General features: G+C 35.8%; 1 protein-coding gene across 1 annotated transcript in view; it reads left to right on the top strand.

The window, feature by feature from the left end:
* Positions 1–728: 728 nt before the first annotated feature.
* MALRD1 (MAM and LDL receptor class A domain containing 1) overlaps positions 729–17320 on the top strand; it is a 243807-nt gene continuing 227215 nt past the window's right edge. The window contains exons 1-4 of the mRNA XM_086740250.1: positions 729–848; positions 5433–5526; positions 10702–10845; positions 15829–15986. Of these exons, the coding sequence (XP_086596376.1) occupies positions 729–848; positions 5433–5526; positions 10702–10845; positions 15829–15986 (516 nt within the window). The remainder of the gene's footprint in view (positions 849–5432; positions 5527–10701; positions 10846–15828; positions 15987–17320) is intronic.

Below are 17320 nucleotides of genomic sequence, written 5' to 3'. Positions count from 1 at the left end.
TGCAGCGAGGCAATTTTCTGAGCAGCCAAAAACCAGACCCATGTCCTGTGGAACAGAGGAACACCACAGTCTCCTCTCCCATCTTTCACCACCTCCTTAAAGGCTTGAACTCTTGTAATAAATCTGTATTGTTCATCACAACAGTTTGTTGTTTAAGCATGAAATATGTGATCTATTCAATAATTGGAATTTAAGCCCTTTGATCAGGTTGCTGAGTTAGTTTTACTTAGTCACAAAATTGTACACCTATTAATTGCGTATTCAAGCCATCAGCAAATGAAATATTTTGGAATCATACTTGAAATTTCAGCAGGAATGTTTAACAATACTATCTTAATATTTAATGTAAACAGAAGCTTGGCACACAATGGCTACAAGTGTGGGGAAAAACTTCTGGTAGGCTATTTAGTTAATAATTCATACTTGTACGTATGCCTTTTCTTGCTTTACTAGTATATTTTATATAACTTTTCCCCAAACTTCTAAGAATTATTTTTTATTCCTTTTAATAGCTTATTTCCTCTCATTGTCCTCTCAAAAGCGATCATCTTCTGCAGCTTTAAGGACCAATGTTTTCCTTCCAACTGATGAAGAACATGTTTGCCAGGTATTTTGATGCATAGTCCTTGTATTTCACAGTTTGTCATCATACTTCACTGGAATAATCAGACCTTTCTTTGTCCTAGATTACATTTCATTATTGGATCAGTCAAATGAATGGAACATTGATGGTGGGACTTCAAAAGCACTCTGAAGATACTATTACAAACATCTGGCAAGTTTCAGGAGAACTGCAAAATCAGTGGAAAGCAAATACCATCATAGTCAATAGCACTGAAAAGTACGAGGTTAGTATCTTGAGGTGACTGTAAATTGCACTTGTTAAATGGTTTATAAATTGTGGGTTGTTTTAATAAGTCAAAACTAAAAAAAAAAGTAAATGGAAAGCATTATCTTGAGGTAAAAGAGAGAGAAGCCATTTGGAAGTTCATAGTTGACATTAACAAATACTGATTGTTCTTAACTCTTGGTGGTGTTAAAACTAATATCAAACTGTGCGTGTGTCTTAAATAAAACAGTAAGTCTTATTGTATTATAAATTATCTACCTGCCCATGGAGGTGATACACTTGAGATCTTAACTTTCAATACAGTGTTTCCTTGGCCTCAATCTAACTGTACCAATAAATTCAAGGTTTAATTTATATAGGAAATACCTTTCTATACCATGAGATATTGTTCTATAGGGATGCCTCAGGTGACAAAAACTGTACTTAGCTATTCATTGTACCTTTGAGCCTTTGTCACTGAACACATGCATATGGTTTTATTTTACTCAAAGGTGCTAAAAAACAAGACAAATCTCACAGGCTATTTAAATGTTTTTACATGTGCATTTACACAAAACATTAGCTCAGTAAATGTAACTTATGGCTAGAATATCGTGGATGATATATACTCACTCTTATATATAATACTGAAGGGAAATTGGGGAGCAGAGAAGAAAATCAGAGTAATTTCCTCCTACAGTAGTTACTGTAAAGAGTTGGTTAGCATAAAAACCTGAAGGCATGAGAGCACAACCTCATTTCAATAAACCATGTGAGTAACATAATTACTTGACTTCCAGAGATAACATTGTGCTAAAGCATCCAATAAGATCTAGATTTTTGAAGTAATACCTGCCTGCTCAACCCTGACTGAGAATCTATGTTATGAAATACCTCTACCTAACTCAACAAAAGTATAAATGTTACTTATCAATAACTTATCTCTACCTGATATATGTATAGTAATCTGAGATTGTATTGGAAGGAATTACTTCTAGATTCTCTTTTTCATCCTTCATACTGTTTAGAAAATTGAATGAGTCTAGGAATGTTTAATATAATGTGGCATCTTCTTCCTCTAAATTGCTGGATCAAATCCTAATTGGGTTATTGCTTGCAAACCTTGTTATCCTTTGGCCTCTATAAAGTGAACTGATGGGCACAGTCCAGCTTTAGAGATGTGTGTCAAACTTACAGCAGTAATCGTTACAGTTGGCTAAAGAAATGTAGCTGAGCACCTCATCAAATCAAGACACTGATGCAGAGCAAGCTTTCTTCTTTGGCTGCACTTTTTTCTTGAAGTCATAACATGCATGATCCTGGTTATACAAGTGAATGCAATTAACTTGCCCTTTTGCACTTGTTCTTTTGATATGACAAGATCTTTAGCCTACAGGGTCACCTGTGGCATTTTTTCAAGCTAAAATTTGGTTATTAAAATTTCTATTAAAAAAAATGGGAAAATTTTTTTATTATTAAAATTTCTACGGAAAAAAAAATGGGAAAACATTCTTTCTTTGGGGTGTAGAAAAGTCTTTGAAATAGAGTACTTAAGTATTTCTGTCAATTTTGCAAGCACACTTGAAGTGAGATTTTAATTAAAATCAACCTGCACTGCTTATTTTCCTGGCTTATTTTGATGTTGACAGTTCAATAATTTTGTCTCTTCCTGCTAAAAAAAAAACCCAAACAAGTCTTGATTATCTTTATGGCATACAGGATTTTATTTTGGCTTTCAAAAATCTACACCTATAAGGAATTCTGAAATACAGATTAGAGGTGCTTTAAGTACTCAACACATGACAAGCTCAGTATGTCTATTTTGGCTGGTTTTTGGGGAACTGTATCATGGTTTGCTCACCTAAACTATTTTCCCCCTGTTCTATTGATAACATATTTCTGTCTGCCAGACTTCATTAAGGGAAATAGTACTGGGCATGGATTTCACTTTTGTCTTCGTGCTTTTCCTGTGTTTTACCTTGGGCTTTGCTGCTGCACCGGGAATCTGTCCCCACAGGTGTACTTATGGGGGAAGCCCCGCCTCTCTTAGATCCCACCTACATTCCCATTACAGGTTTCCTTGCCACTAATGTAACTGCAATGCTAATTTGTTCTGACGGCCATAGATATCGCATATTTAGGCAGCACTTGTTAATTACAGTTAAAAGCAAATAGTGTCATTAAGGAGATATTTTCATTACAGATTTTTGGACTGAAGGAGACTTTTTGTGAGAAGGAAAACTGAACAATTTATTTCTCAAATAAAGGTGGATGGGAGTCAGTTTGGTTATTACTGGACTGAACTCCTCAAAGCAGGCAGATGGCTTTCTGTGCCAGATAAAGTTCAGGTAAACTTTTTTTTAGACCTGAGAGCAGCTGGAGGGATTTAGCATGGTTTTTTTGTCATCTTGAAGTGGGGAAGTTAAGACACAATGAAGAAAAAAATAGAACTGATACTTCACTAGAGAGATGGATTCAGAGTTGTAGCACTGAGTTAGCTACTAGTTCAGTCAGTAGTAAATCTTTCATAGACTTTAGGACATCTGACTCCCCTCCTGTAGTCAAACGCTTTTAAATAGAAATAGGTGTTTTCTTTTATCATTGGAGAAACTTCCCTGGGTGTTCAGAATACCAGAATGTGTTGAGTGTCTGCAACATCAGTCAGCAGAGAGTTCTTTGTGGAGACATTGGTATCATATACATATAAAGCAAGCCTCTTAAATCCATGCTTTTTATTATATTGAATGCATAGCATTGTCTAAATAACTTTTTCTCACTTAAAAACAAAATCTGACTATGAAGCCCTAATTGCAATCTATGCATAAATATATATATTATATATTTTTATATATAATATGTAAAACTATACATAAATACATATAATAAATGAAGATATTAATAACTAGATTGTGACTTCACAATGAAAAATCACTGTGAAAAGGTCAAATATTTGTCACATCCTTGATAGTAAATAATACTTCTTTTGTTTCTAATTACAAAACAGTGCACTGGATTGTTTTAGAACCTTATCTGAAACCATGTAATTGTAGAAACGGACAATCTGAATACACTATTTGTCCTTTTACTGATGATGTCACTAAAGTACATGTTAACTATACACATTGCTGCAGCAACATTCAGCAATTCAAAATATTGTCTTCTGAAACAAATCAAATGAACAAATTTCCAAGGTACGGCATTTCAGCCATATAAACATATTATTGAATGTGATATGATGCCATTAATATTTAGTGTGACTGTTATTCTTTCCAGGTAGACATCAACAAGAAATGCAATAAACATCATTATATCAAAAGAATTTCAAACAAAAACTTGTATGAGGATTAACCCTATTCCTTCAAAACTTCTAGGTTTCAATGAGCTGCATTCTTCCTGTTGTGCTACAGCCAAAGTGTGAAAACACAGGGTGACATTATTTCTTAACAACACTATATTAGAAAATGCAGTTGTCCGTGTGTCTGCTAACAGCAGTCTTTACTGAGTAGTTGCTACAGAAAGTGGTTACTGGTCATCCTTCTCTTTGCCATGTTAAAAAAAAAAATATTTTATATATATGTGCGTATATATAAAAATAAACTAGACATGGATTTCTCATTGGTGATATGGCAGATAACAGTATACCTCTCTAGTTGTATAATGCCACAATAATTTGACTTTACAGGCTGCCACACTGCTTGTGCAGGTCAACTAGAGTTTATTAAAAAAAGAAACCAACAAACCCGAAAACAAACGAACAATCAAATGCCCAAAACCTCCACCTCCCATAAAACCCGAACTCATAACATAATGGTCGTTTCTTTTGCTTAGTTTTGTCATCTTGTACAGTGGAATACTGTACTCTTAATGAAAATTTAAAGGATAAACACAGATTTTCTGCTACAATCTCTTAAACTATGCACAAAATTGCCCCCGAACTCTAAAGCTAATATTTGAAAACTATCTAGCTAACACTGTACATTCACTATTAAAAGCTAGAATGTGCCTCTAGGTAGATTGTGTTTCCAGGACTTTGGAAATGCCTGGAGCTGTAGCATCCCAACATATGGCCAGGGAATAATTTAAGGAATGTTATTCCTGTGATTGATTTTTTGAGTTGATTGATGTGGTTGTTGTTTTTCCAAGGACTGTAGTTGATCAGTCCCCTTCTACATCACTGCAGAAAAACTGTGATTGTCTTTACAATTAAAAATGTGGTTTGAAATCTGCCCTTAAGATGGAAATGTAAAATATTTGTAACTTCTTGCATATAGAAGACTTTGTTAGGAAAAAAAAAAGGGAAAAAAAAATCACTGTTGTAACACAACAGCAGAATAACTGTTGACTTGTGGCTTTTAGATCCTTCCTGTTAAAGGATACTTCACTTTTGAGTTAGATGACTGGACTGTATATCTGTGCTGACAAGCCACAGATATATGAAAAAGCCAAAATGGTAATCCTCCAAAATTGTTATGTGCGTGACTTGAGTTCTCATATTTCTAATAGAACGTCTATGGACTAGACTGACATGTCTTGGAAGGTTTTTTCTCTTGTCTGTGACACTGGTGAATGCCATTTCTTGTTGATTTGTTGTTAATCTCTGCAGGTTATCTTTTTGGGGATTGTGGAGACCCAGAGACAAGATGAAACTGTTGCCATTGATGATATTACTTTCAGTGAGGGATGTTCTCTGGCATGTGGTAAGAATACCTGTTTTTCAGGAGACAAGTAATTTTACTCTGTCTTTCCCTTGGATTAGAAGAGAAAACACAAAGGAAAGCTTTTTGGTTTTTCAAAGCCTTTCTTATCTCCGTAATTGTTTTAATCTGTCCCATTTTCATTAATCTAAACCATCACCTGTTTTATCACATCTAAACACGGTTACCAAGAATGACAGTAAATACCTTAAGAAATCTTGTACAGTATAAATGTAGCTTCCTGCAGCCAGGAGAGAACTAAGGCTTCAGCGGGTAGAAAATACCTACTTTTTTCTGGCCAAAGAATTGATGTGTTCAGCCAGCTCAGGAAAAGCTTTGGAGCTGATTATAGGGAGATTCCCAAGGCACTTCTGCATATTTTTAAATGCATGAAGGTCTTGATCCTCAGCTGTGTAGTGGGGCTATTTTGTTCCACTCTGCTACATCCAAGAGCTGTAATGTCAGGCTAGTCAGCTCTGGAGCCAGACCATCCCTACATGTCAGGATTCTTTAGCAAAGTGTTTCCTATTTCTCTTTTTAACCCAGTAAATTTTCATGGGAAAGGAATACTACCCATCCTAGCATAAATTAGATTGCTTGCTGCTCTGTACTACACAAGAAGATTGCACTGCGGTACCTATGTCACATCCACAGGTGAGCACAGTCCTGATTCAAAGCACCTCCTTTGTTTTCCTGGCTCTGAATGGTAGCACAGGCTCTGAGAGTTTGGTCTTTAAATTGAACTTGAGACAGTCTGTTTCGCACAGACTGTATTTATTTCAAAGGGGATCTATATGAGGGAAATGAAGTTTCATGTAACTAAACTTGGTCATGTAAGTCTCTCCATGTTTCAACTTTCTTACAATGGAGAAATATAGAAGCAAATGTTATATAAATATTTTCATGACATAGCCCATCTTGCTTTACTGTTTTGTACAGGCTTTCTAGCAATACTACTTAAATGAGTAAGGGTGATAATTTAAAACTTTGAGCATAATTGTGTTAGAACTCAGGTAAGTTTACAATGTGTTTTCTTTGAAAAAATTAATTTGATTCAATGTAAAGAGGACAGATAAGTGATTCTTCCAACTCCTTTTGGTTCCTTGGAGGATTTCTGCAGAAGAAAGAGTAGGTTTAAAATGGAAAAAAATTGCATTGCTAGGTTCTAGCAACTTATATAATGGCTTAACCAGTTCCTGCAGAAGGATATAAATCTCTCTGTACAAATATATTGGCTTTTTTCTTAAACAAAGTGCTTCTAAAGCAAACCAAAATGAAAAAGAAATCAGCTACAGAGATGAAATACTGTCTCAAAGAGATGAAAAAATAAAAAATTGAAACAGAAACAGGGTGTACTCACCATAACTTATAAACCTAGGTGTTAAACTTACCTTATATGGCAGCTGTTGAGGTATACAGTGTGGCATACAGATTGAGCTGCCACACTGTTAAGTACCTGAGGTATATTCTAATATACCAGAGCCAGTTCTAAGAGCCATGCTTCCCCATTAGGAAAAGTCAGCTTCATTAGATGACATCTAAATTGCTCACAGCAGCCACAAACAGGGTCAAAGGATCTTAATTTTCTCTCTGAAAGAGGAATTATACTACTGAACATTTTCCAATAATTAAAACAAAAGGTCAGATTAATGGTTGTTTGAATTTGAAATAATTTTTTCTCTAGTCCTTATGAAATGCCTGGATAAGAAGACTTTAAGTGAGGACCACTTTAATTGCATGAAATTTGTAGCTAAAATTTGCATTTTTAATGTGCTCTTCATGATTTTCAATCCCAGTGTAAAAGTACATAAGAAATTACGTATGCATTTGTATTCATTAGCATGACTCTTTTTAGAATCGTGAGTAAAATAGCTTAAGTATTTGTGCTTTCTGGAGTTTCTTGACACAAACTAAATATAAACATAATTTCATTTAAGTTTTTTCTTCCCTTCTCTTCCTCTCCTGTCTCCCAAACTGCTTCCCTTCAGGTTTTTTTTGTCCAATTTTGCTAGCCAATAAACTTCATGCATTTGGAAAACGCAAACAAAACCCTATCTTCAGTATAGCAATTTAAGATACTCTACAGTTTGTAGTTTTCCCAACAGCTGCCAAATTGTTTCGATTATCACTCAAAAATACCACAGCTTTTTGTTACACAATTACATAGGTGCAGCAGAAAAAATATTTTAACTGTCAAATAGAAAATATTAAAGTTATGCTCTAAAACATATGTAATACAAAATCTCTTTTAATTATACTTGTAGCAGTCCTTCTATTCAAAGGCTTAAAATTCTTATCCAAGGGTCTGATTGCCCTGTAGAAACTCCTCTTGACTCCTGACAAGCTATGTATGTGAAGAACTCTATTGAGATTGTTGTTCTGATCTCGCCGTAGGCACGAAAGCAAAGAGCCCTAAGGTATGAAAGTGGATTGCTATAAGGGAGAATGAGGTTTTGTCCTCCTTCAGTCATTTGTAGTGCAAAAGTGGTATACCTCCTCTGCAAAGCTAGGTTTGTGGGTTTGTTTGTTTTGTTTTGTTTTCTGGAAAACTTGAGTAATTATATATTTATTACTTATAATGTATAAATTTTGACAAAAATCCGGTATGAATACTTCAACTGAAAAAATCTCAAACTTAATTCCTTAATTAAATCTAATCATGCAAAGATGTAACCTTTAACATTGCCGATGCAGACTCAGGTGCAGGGTCTTTCAGATTAACTGCTACAGGGTTGGGAGTCAGAAAATCCAAAATACTAATCTTACTGTTGTCTGACATACTACAGAATTAAGAGCTGGAAAACGGGTATTTTTTCCCCCAAGAGACTGAGGTTGTTGTCAAAACATACAAAACACCTCACAAGTATTTACAACTAAATTTTTTAAATGCAGAATGAATAAAAATGTTTTGTTTCAATAGTTTAAAAGTGCTTAATGAAGAGCTTGATTCTTTTTGAGTGTATTTGCAACTTTTTCCAAATATTGAAATTGACAAAATTCATCCTTTTCTAGACCATTCTAGAATTTCTCATTTTCCATGGGAAATAAGTTTTCCAGAGTGCCTTCTCACTTAATACACATGGTTTGAAAAAAGCACACGTTTATGCCACACTAGAACAAGGAAGAAATTAGAGGTTTGTAGCATCAACTGGACAGGATATTTAACTGAGATGCCAGTAATGTGAGGAACACAATAACTCTGAGATGTAGTAGACAGTAATGTCTATGTGCACTGATACAAAATTGTTTCCTCTGTACAGTTGGGAATCTCTGTTTTCTGTGAGATACCCTGACTGCTCTTTAAGAGTCTGTCTTAACTGGAAGGTTGCCTTTCCCCTGCAATAACATTAAGAAATGGAACTTCCATTATCTTAGTGCAATCCTGCTTAAAATCATTACTTTCTTTCTGTAGCCATTATTAATTAAGCAAAATTTTGCAACTCTATTCTGGTATCTCCTACTTCATGGAGTCGTAGACTCATAGAATGGTTTGCATTGGAAGGGACATTTAAAGATCGTCCAGTCCAACCCCACTGACATAGGCAGGGACATATTGCACTAGACCAGGTTGCTCAAAGCCCCATCCATCCTGACCTTGAATAGTTCCCATGATGGGACATCCACAACTTCTCTTGGCAACTTGTTCTAAAGTCTCACCACCATCATCATAAAAAATATCTTCCTTATATGCAATTCCAATATTCTCTCTTTCAGCTTAAAACCATTGCCCCTTGTCCTGTAACTGCAAGTCTTGGTAGAATGTGTCTCTCCATCTTTCTTATAAGCCCCCTTTAAGTATCGAAAGGCTGCAAGGTCTCCCTGGAGCCTTCTTTTCTCCAGGCTGAGCAACTCCAATTCTCTCAGCCTTTCTTCATAGGAGAGGTGCTCCAGCCCTCTGATAATCTTTGTGATACTCCTCTGGACCCACTTTAATAGATCCATGTCTTTCTTATGCCAGGGATTCCAGAGCTGGACACAATACTCCAGGTGGGTCTCATGAGTGGAGTAGAGGGGCAGAATCACCTCCATTGACCTGCTGACCACACTTCTTTTTATGCAGTCTAGGATGTGTTTGCCTTTTTGGGCTGCGGGTGTACATTGCTGGCTTGTGTCTATTATTTCATCCACCAGTAGCCTTAACTCCTTCTCTGTAGGGCTGTTCTCTATCAGCTAATCCTTCAGTCTGTACTGATAGTGGTGATTATCCTGACTCAGATGCAAGATCTTCAACTTGACATTGTCAAACTTCATGAGGTTTACATGGGCCCACTCCTCAAGCCTGTCAAGGTCCCACTGGATAGCATCCCTTCCCTCCAGTGTATCAACTGCACCACTCAACTTGGTGTCAGCTGCAAACTTGCTGAAGGTACAGTGAAACCCACTATCTACACCATAATGAAGATATTTAATAGCATTGGACCCCGTACAGACCCTTGAGGGATACCACTCGTTACTGATTTCCCAATGGACATTGAGCAATTGACTAACTCTTTGGTCACCCAACCAATTCCTTATCTGTCTCACAGTCCATCCATCAAACCCACATCTCTGCAGTGTAAAAGTAAGAATGTTGTAGGGAACTGTACTAAAGGCCTTATAGAACTCCATAGCCTCTATAGCCCTTCCCTTGTCCACTGATGCAGTTACTCCATCGTAGACCACTAGAGGAGTCAGGCATGATTTGCCCTTAAAAAGTTCTTGAAAATATATGGTGTTGTATTCAGAAACATTTTGGTTCTAAAAAGAAGCATTCTGTTGCAACTGTTATGGAAATGCTGCTGAGTTTAACCTCTCAGTTAGAAGTGATTTTTCTGTAGCTATTATCTAGAAAAGTAAATAGGTATTTCTTGTTATGACATGTCATTTTTTTTTGTTTGCTGGCAACTCTCTCTGCAGAAGTGAACTGATGAAGGTTGCAATGACTGGCTGGCATAAATAGCACTTCATTGCTCTGAAAGAAGCATCCATCTTCATGGAATGATTTTTTTTAAAAACAATGTCATTAAAGATGGCAGCCTGAAATACTAGACAGCACTCAGTGATACACAACACTTTTGAAGTAACTGGAGGCAGCAATGTTATCAAGTAGTTTAAGAAAGCATATGTTTCTAATGGGAAGTAGTGTCATAAATAATGACTTCTTAAGAAGTTAAGTGATTGTTTTTCTTTGTCTTTTAGCACTGCAGACTTCCGCTTTTGAGCTTGATGTGTGTGAGTGGCATTCAGATAAGCTGACTGAGCCTGCTGTGTGGGCAAGACTGCAAGCTGGGCACAAGATTGCCTCCTGTTCCTTCCTGAAAGATTGGAGCAACAGTACTGAAGGTGGGAAATTTAAGTTAATGTACAATTACTGGCTGTCATGAAGAATATGATGCTTTTTAGGACATGGTGATGACCCTATGTAGAAACAGAACAAAACCATGAAAAGTAGTTGTATGTATCTTGTCCTTAATTATCTTCTGCTTTGACCGTTCGGTAGGATTGATGTGGACACGTGCGCTGGTAAAACATGAAAGATTTTAATGTAAGAATTCTCACATAAATTAATAATTGATTTTTTTTTCTCCAGTTAGTTCTTTGTATGAGATCTATGCAACAGTTCATTGAAATTAAATTGAATCGATTTAACCCCACAGCGCTTGTGTGCATTTTTTCTGTTTCATTTTGGTTTTGACACTTGGCAGTTTTACTTGTGTAGTTCCACTGTGTTTGAGCATAAAGTCTGGAGATTTGCTTACTTTAAACCTTTAATTAGGGGAGCTGTAGAGAAGCATTTATTGTAGAAAATAGTTTATTACTCTTAAAAACAATGAAGTTAACCCAGTTACAATTTTCAGAAGTAAAGAGCACCACTTGTTTTTGGAGTCACCGTGTGGTGCCTGTCTTTAGGTTTATGGAAAAGTTTTTTGAAAGCTTAATGGGTATAAATGTCTAAGTATTGTAATGTGAAGTGGAATTGTCTTGCTAGCTAAGTGTTTGGCTTCTCTGTGGAGACAGCCTTCTAAGAAGTTAAATAACTCTGGTTGTAATAGCGTAATTTGTGATGTAGTTTTGAAGAACTGATAGTGTGGAGATTACTACTTGAACTTTGAGCCCACAGAAATGGAGTACAACCCATTGATAGCAGCAGAATGAATGCTTAGATATCATTTGCATTTTAGAAAGATTTTTCAAATACATTTTAGCATGCATTTCAACACACTCTAGTAACTGTAAATCAAGTTATAATGGAATAGCAAGGAGAACTGCTTGAGTGTATGCACTCTGTTAAGATTAATTTTTGCATATTAACATTTATGTACAACAGAGAGCATATAGACTAGTAAAGCAGATTTTTTTTCTCATCTTTTTAGAAAAAAGAAAGAAAGAAAGAAAGAATGAAATAATAAAAAAGTCACACCACCTTTCAATTTCCACATGGATATCAAACAAAAAGGAGACTTTTCATTTGATTTTATTTTAAACACCTCCCTGAAAGGTGCTGTGTCAGTGTTGTACCTTAACATAATACCTCAAGGGCTAGTTATGGCTATGGATTTCCCTTTTATAGCAATATTGTGACAACAGGAAAAAAAAAGCTGAAATTCTGTAAGTAGCTTTTACAGGACCAGGTCACAAGCAATGTCTACTGAAACAGAAAACATTTTGAAATGTCTGTTGTATAGTTGCTTGGAGATTATTGTATAAATATGCACAAGTAGCTGAGGAGGCTGAATATATAACACAACATAACAGGGAAATTCCCTGTGCTTCCATGTCACAAAGGAAAAAAGATGTGAGAACAAATAAATGTCAAAACAACATACAGAATTTAATTCATCATTAACATTGAAAAGTATTGAAAAATCTGAACTATGATTGCTCACCTCTCAATACATTCAGTGTTTCTACTCATGCAAATTTCTTGAGGCTTAAATGAAGACAATGAATGTTAACTAAACTTCTGAAAACTAAAGAAATGGTGTGCAATTGCAAAAATGCCATGCTTGAGGGCTCAAACTTGCTATGCAAATAGAACTTGACTAAACTTTATTTTCTGATTTTGATCAAAGCTTTCACTACTATAAATAGAAGATGGGTAAGAAAATAAATCATAAAGTAGAGATTTAGACAATAATATTTATAAAGAAAGGATTTCTTATAGACTTTGAATAATCCTCCTTTCCTGGTATTCTTAAATTTATTAAAATACCTTCTGTCCTTGGTGGACTTTTTTTCTTTGTTCTTTTATTGCTTCTTCTCTCCAATGTTGTTTTGTAGGCACTTTTTCTATAACTTTTTCTCTTAATTTCTCTAGTGTCAAAAGTTCTTACAGAGGTTTTATATTCCCCTGCAATACTGTTCAGAAAATACTTTGGTGGTGGTGGTTTTTTGTTTGTTTGTTTTTTTTTTTTTTATATTTCCAGCATGCTATGTATTTTCCATAGTTCATTCTTCTTACATTGGATTAATCTAGTTTCCTACATTTGGGGTAACAATTCTTAAATAAGAAACTAATTAAACCAGTTCTCTGTGTAATAAAAACAAAGATTATGAGATGCAAAAAGAAATCAAAGGAAGCATCATGGATTTTAAACCCAACATTTCAAAGAACAAGTTATAAAAATCCCTCAAGTTTAAACATGAAAAACCAACCAAATCATTAGATCATATGATTTTATCACATTTTTTTTTTTCCAAGATTTCATCCATGACTTGTGAGTCCATGAAAATTCACCTCCAAACAGTAGAAGCAATAACAATTCAGATTTGAGTTCTTTCTTCAGAATGACTGAGTGGGAAGGCTGCAGGGGACTAGTTCAGAGACTGAACAGTTCTCTGCTGGGGAAGAGAACTCGCCGGAAAAGAAAAGGTCCCATTCTGAGGCTCAGTTTTAACTGAAGGCTCAGTTGTTACTCTAAAACTCATGGCACAGATTCAAAGTCATGTACTTTGTGAAATAAAAACCTATGAATTAAAGCAGAAGGAGTCGCAAAAGATTTGAGTCAGAAAATGGTTAAGATGGAGCCAAGCAGCTAAATGTTTATAGTCTTTAAGTTTTTAGTGTAGCAGGATACAGAGAGGTTCATTAGCCCACCCCAGCTCTAGGAAGAGACTGGGCCACCTCAGCAGCAAGTTGTAAGCTTTGCTTGTAGCTGGACTCCCTTGCTGTCAGTGGCTGATCTTCCTGCAGGACTCCAAGATTTAGCTTATGACAGAAAAATTTTTTCTTCAAAACTGAAAGAAACAAGACTGTCTATCTAAAACCTGACTAAGTAGCCATGTGGACAAAAGAAAAAGCTTTATGGAAAGATATTAGTCTACACTCTTTGTCCTGGCAACGATCCCAGCACCTCTTGCCAGAAACATACACGTCTCCCCTGATTCAATAGCCCTCCTACAGCATTGGCAGAAGTGAAGTGGCTTTTCTACTTCTAAAAACATGGCGAAGTTTGGCATTTCAGAAGCATAAATTCATGACAATTCAGGAGAACAAGAAGTAAACAAGGTCAGAGTATAAACACAGTAATATGTTATGCAGTGTATTGGACTGAGAGAAATGCAGACCTTAGAGAAAAGCTGCAAAGTTTGTAACAAATGAAAAAAAAACCCATTCTTAATACTGTTAATCTTTAGAAAGCTACTCAATAGATGTTGGCTAAAGGTAATAATGATAAAAAATCCCTGGAAGTGGGGAAGCAAATAAGCAGATTAGCAGTTTATTTCCTGACATGGTTCCACTTTTACACTCTATAGAGAATAGGGAAAAAAAAAAATTAAAAAATCAGTATTTTCAGGATAGGAGTTTCTGGAGTCTTGATTTCTGAAAGCAGGCCTCAATTTGTCTCAGAAACATTCACAATACTTGCATAAAATATATTCCCTGAAGAACAGTCGGTATCCCTTGTGGACGCATGACCATTCTGGATGTTTCATAGAACTTTTGTTTATCTAGTGCTGTTCACTTGCTTTCTTATCTAAAAGTCATGTCAGCTCCACTTTAACCTGTTGTTAAAGATTCAGGAACTTAAAACGAAAGAGTGAAAGGAATGTTAATTGTGATTAGGCTCATAAAATAAATTTGGTTGTTTTTATAATGGCATTAGAGAATTCTGAAGTTAGATAAAGAACAGGTAGCGTACATTCTAATGTTCGTGCATATTTCTCCTCTGCACAAGGCAGTAGCCATAGAAGTGTAGATGTTCTGTTGATCTCTGACAAAAAGAATTCTGGGTTAAATCTGTAATGTTTCCTTACATCGAGGTTAGCTGCTGTGGCATGAAATTACAAACCTAGTTCCACTGAAATTGCAACCATGTATTTCAATGTAAAATGCTGCATAACACAGAGTGAACTGGCAACAGAAGGAAAAGACTGTGATCCCTTATAAGAATTGAATGTTTTTGTTGTGAAATGGCATGTTATCCCTTCAACTGAAATAAATCGTTTAACACCTGCTTTTGAGATGTTGTATTTAGAGACATGAACACATAAACAGTGTACTTAAGACCTTTAATCAGTCCTTGTTTATTATTTTAATAGCTGCTTCAGAAGGCAGCAAAATATTCAGTGACTCAGAAGGGGGAAAAAGGACCTGATATACTTAATAAAAAGTATTTAGCCTTTTTCTTTCTGACAAATAAGAAACTGTTGAGGGGACGGAATACTCTTTTAGATCTCTGTAGGAATGCCTTTATAAGGGGCAGTAGGTCAAGAAAAGCACAAATTGCTTTTCTGCTTCAGATGGAAAGACAATATCTTCCAACATCTTGCTGCAGAAATTCTGGCTGAGAAGTAAAGACCTTGATTACATGGTGGAGATGCTACTGCCTCCTGTAGCAGTCAGATGGAAAGCTCCTCTTCCCTCTCCTTTTTTAAAAAAAAAAAAATTGAAAAGTCTACAGAAGTATTACTGTAAAAAATGTGTTTCCTAGGAACCATAGTAGAAGAACGAAGAAAGCCCAGTTTCCAAATATATTTCTGATTAGATAGTGCATGGTTGGAAATGTTAAGGAGGCTGAACTGGATGCAGGACTTCCTACAGCTTTTACCATGCAAAGTAACAACTTCAAGATACTAACCACTAAGGTAATCCTTGGTTTCTGGGGCTATCTGTGAGTCAAATGGAGATAGATAAATATCTTTTAAATAGGAAACACTTAGATGACATGCAAGTCACATCAGGAGCATGACAATCAGATTTCATTGTGGTAGGAATGGGTCCATTGTTTAATTATGGGAAAATAGTCCTTATTTTCATTGACTACAGAAAAAAAAATACATGTTTTGTGAAAAAGTGCACTCTTTTTTTTTATTATTTTTCAGGCCATTTTGAGTGGTTAGAAGCTAATGACAATGCATTATACAAAAGTGCTTATCTTAACAGCTCCATGTGTCATTGCTCCAGCAAGAATTGCCATTTTCAGTTTCATTACTCCATGGCAGATAGCAGCGTTCTCAAGGTGGTACTGTTTACTAATCAGGTAAGAAGAAACATGCATTCATTTTTAAAGGGTAAAGATATGGCAGCCCAGGTGTTACCAGCCAAAACGCAAGGAAGCATGCCTGCTAGCACATGCCTACCCCCTAAGTTAGTTTGTGCAAAACAGTGACTTGGTATTGTTCCACTGATCTATGCAATTATAAAACCTGGGTATTTGCCATCTCAGCTAAAAAATAATTTGATGGGTGAATGTTCTGCAGTAAGACTTCAAGGGCAAACCCCAGGTGTTACAGAATTTAATAACTTAGATATTTAAGGGGAAAAATCTATAGTAACAGCTTTTCTAGCCTTCTTCCCATTCTGGACATGGGAAAATAAGTGCTTTTCTCTATGGAGACACAGAAAAAAAGGGAAGTTACTGGCTCAGGATGTCTGGAAAGCTCTTGCTTAGCCACCTGATTTGCTTTGTCCATGTTTTATAGCAGTAATCTTCCTGTTCTACTTATCAGTAGATAGAATAGCCATGTCAAACCAAAGCATGAATACCAGTTGAGCAGTGATAACTATTTCCATCTTTCTTAGCTCCCTTGTCCTGTGGAGGCTTGCTGCTGTTAGAATGTTCCCCTTTGAAAGTCTTGTTTAATAACTTAATATTGATGCTGTTGTACTGCTACTTAATGAAAGCAAGAGCAGTACAGCTGGTATCATTATGTTAGTGGCTCTCATATCTTGATATTGGAGTTGAATTATTTTCACCCAATAACACAAGTACTTAAGAAGACAGATCAATTCCATTCACAAAGATAAGATGAAAGAAACTCTGAAGTGTAACACTACCAAGGGGCCTAAATATAGGAAATGTCTTATTTCTTTCCCATTGTGTCTTCAAGTATTGATGAAAACAACTCCATGCTCTTGCTCATTTTTTCATTTATAGAAGAGAATAGTTGTATTTTTCTATGACCCATTATTGTATCAGGGAATTGTAACATAATAAGTGTTCCAGTCAGAATGCATGGAGATTTGTGCTCTAGTACTTGCCAATAAATTCCCAGGTATGATGCCCACAACAACATTGAGACAGAACAGGAATACTGATTTCTATTTTTCACCTAAGTAGCATCAATGGATCCAAATTAAGAGTATTCTCTCCCTGAAAACAGAGCAAATAATGTAAGCCAAAAACATGACAAATCTATCATTTGAGTTCCCATAGAATTGGGAGCCTAAAAGGAATTAACTGTTAATCAGTTCTATACATTCAGATTAATGTTTTAATCAGTTATTACATCTGTTCAGTCTATTCTGTTTCCACAGATTCTCTTAGCCCTTTGATGTTTCAGTTATTGAATTCCTCCTTCAGTCAGAAGTGAA

The sequence above is a fragment of the Chlamydotis macqueenii genome, chromosome 2 (assembly GCF_036417535.1).
Source record: "Chlamydotis macqueenii isolate bChlMac1 chromosome 2, bChlMac1.mat, whole genome shotgun sequence".
Classification (NCBI taxonomy): Eukaryota; Metazoa; Chordata; class Aves; order Otidiformes; family Otididae; genus Chlamydotis; species Chlamydotis macqueenii.
Note: the sequence above shows the minus strand (reverse complement) of the source record. Positions and strands in the feature narration are given on the sequence as shown.